This window comes from Colobus angolensis, unplaced genomic scaffold (genome assembly GCF_000951035.1).
Source record: "Colobus angolensis palliatus isolate OR3802 unplaced genomic scaffold, Cang.pa_1.0 Scaffold18, whole genome shotgun sequence".
Lineage (NCBI taxonomy): Eukaryota > Metazoa > Chordata > Mammalia > Primates > Cercopithecidae > Colobus > Colobus angolensis.
In genome coordinates, this window is record NW_012114932.1 from 3,903,124 (window position 1) to 3,905,425 (window position 2,302).

Genomic DNA, 2,302 nt, shown 5'->3' on the forward strand with positions numbered 1-2,302 from the left:
CCACTGCACTCCAGCCTGGGTGACAAAATGAGACTGTCTAAAAAAAAAAAAAAAAAAAGAGTTATCAGGGTTAGGTCAGGTACAATGGCTCATGCCTGGGAGGCCAAGGTTGGAGGATCGCTTGAGCTCAGGAGTTCAAGACCAGCCTGGGTAACAAAGTAAGACCTAATCTGTACAAAAAAATTTAAAAATTATGCCTGGGCATGGTGGCTTATGCCTGGAATCCCAGCAATTTGGGAGGCCAAGGCAGGTGGATCACTTGAGGTCAGGAGTTCAAGACCAGCCTGGCTAATATGGTGAAACCCCATCTGTACTAAAAATACAAAAATTAGCTAGGCATAGTGGTAAATGCCTGTAATCCCAGCTACTCAGGAGGCTAAGGCAGGAGAATCACTCGAACCCAGGAGACAGAGGCTGCAGTGAGCTGAGATTGTGCCATTGCCCTCCAGCCTAGATGACAGAGCAAGACTTAACCTCAAAAAAAAAAAAAAAAAAGTTAGCTGGTTGTGGTGGGGCACCCCTGTAGTCCCAGTTACACAGGAGGCTGAGGCAGGAGGATCTCTTGAGCCCAGGAGGTTGAGGCTTTATCTCTATAAAAAATTTTTAAAATTAGCCTGGGTGACAGGGCCAGACCCTGTCTCTAAATAAATGCATACGTAGGCTCTACTGCTACAGCCTCAACCTCCTGGGCTCAAGAGATCCTCCTGTTTTTTAAAGTTTCCCATTAATTTTTATCCTGGGAGGGATGAGAAGCCTTAGGAAAAAGGGAGTAACAGGACCTGATTTTATGTTGTGAAAAAAATCACTCTAGTTTCTTCATTCAGCACAGATGGTGGGGACAAGAGAGGAAGCAGGGAGACATCACATGGCTATCACGACAAACCAGTCTGGTTCAATTTTAATTCCTTTTCCCTTCACTGAGTGAGAACACACAACTGCACACAGCAAAAATCAAATAGAGTGGACCTCTGAAAACAAGTTGCTCATGTTCCTCTAGGGCACCTGTCCCCATACCGATGTTCTTAGTTACTTTGTAGATAAAGTTATGCGGCTGTGCCAGTGCCAACTGAAGCTCCTTCCTTCTTTGATGCAGGAAAAATTGCTTCCATGTGTGTGTGCCCAGGTGTTGATCGGTGAAGTTGCTGCAGTCCCATCTCTGCAGAGATAGCGACCTGGAAACAGAGTCACAGTCCCATCAGGCTGTTCCCAGTCAGTTCACCTCCTCAGAGCCCCGGTTATATCACAACCCCCTACTCACACTAACTTTCCTGTGTATATCTCACAACACAGCCACACACAGGCCTCGGCACACAGCACGGGTGCGCAGTCAGATGATCTCTCCCCTTCCCTCCTTACCCTTTCCCTTTCCTTACCTCCACAGGAAATCGCTCTCTGCAATCCTATTCCAATGCTATGGGAGAGAAGGGAAGAGACAAGCAGGCAATCAGTTACATCAGAGAGTAGGGGCAATGCTCTGCTATTATTTGTTCTGGGAACTGGGCCCGCACAGGCTAATCAGCTGGGATTCCAGCTCTCGAAGCATCCCCCAGTGTGGGGAGATAAGGAAATGGTAACAACAGAGACCTGTCACTGCTCATACAAGCACTGGGTATTCTCATGAGTTCACACGAAGACATTCTGATTTCCTAGGGCCTGAAATGGGAGCCTCAAGGACTGTTTAGTCAGCACAACTCCTGGCTGTCAGCTTGTCCTTTCTGTTTAACAGAATATGAGGCCTTCAGAGTGAAGGATGCTAACCCCCAAAGCCTCAATGTAGCCCTCTGCTATTCTGCAAAGTGGTGCTCAAACTGGTCGAGAGAAGCAGCTGGCTTGGGGGCAGTGGGAGGTGGAAGGCCTTTACCTTGTTCACCTGGGAAGCCTGCAGCAAGCCAAACAGGTCCAGGAAAGAGAAGATTCGCTTCAAAGCTAAGTCAGGCAATTGGATCTCCATTTCACACAGCCTGAACCCACATCCACTTTCCTTTCTCCTCTCCGGGCTGCTCTGAATTTAAAGGCTTTGCCAAAGTCTACAGCACTTGTAAAGATTTTCACCTGTGCCCATCCGTGTGCGGTAGAAACAAGCTGCAGGTGTGCAGACTCCCGGGCTGACCTCCATCCCGGCCTCTCCCTGGAGCCTCATCCACACAGCTGGCGGCATCCCTACCTAAACCCACTTGTTAGTGCAGTTCATTGTTTACAGGAGCTCAGCAACACCTGTGCACTGTGAGCTGGAGGTGTAGAACCTGGGGCAGCCCCAGCTGCAGATGAAGTTGTCAGGACCCTCTAGGAAATGTCACCGAAT

General features: G+C 48.7%; 1 protein-coding gene across 1 annotated transcript in view; it reads right to left on the reverse strand.

Annotated features, from left to right (window-relative positions):
• FBXW12 (F-box and WD repeat domain containing 12) overlaps positions 1 to 1,951 on the reverse strand; it is a 22,080-nt gene extending 20,129 nt beyond the window's left edge. Inside the window, exons 1-3 of the mRNA XM_011939316.1 lie at positions 1,862 to 1,951; positions 1,374 to 1,411; positions 1,015 to 1,172 (exon numbers count right to left, since the gene is read on the reverse strand). Coding sequence (XP_011794706.1) covers positions 1,015 to 1,172; positions 1,374 to 1,411; positions 1,862 to 1,951 — 286 coding nt within the window. The remainder of the gene's footprint in view (positions 1 to 1,014; positions 1,173 to 1,373; positions 1,412 to 1,861) is intronic.
• Between the last annotated feature and the right edge of the window lie 351 nt (positions 1,952 to 2,302).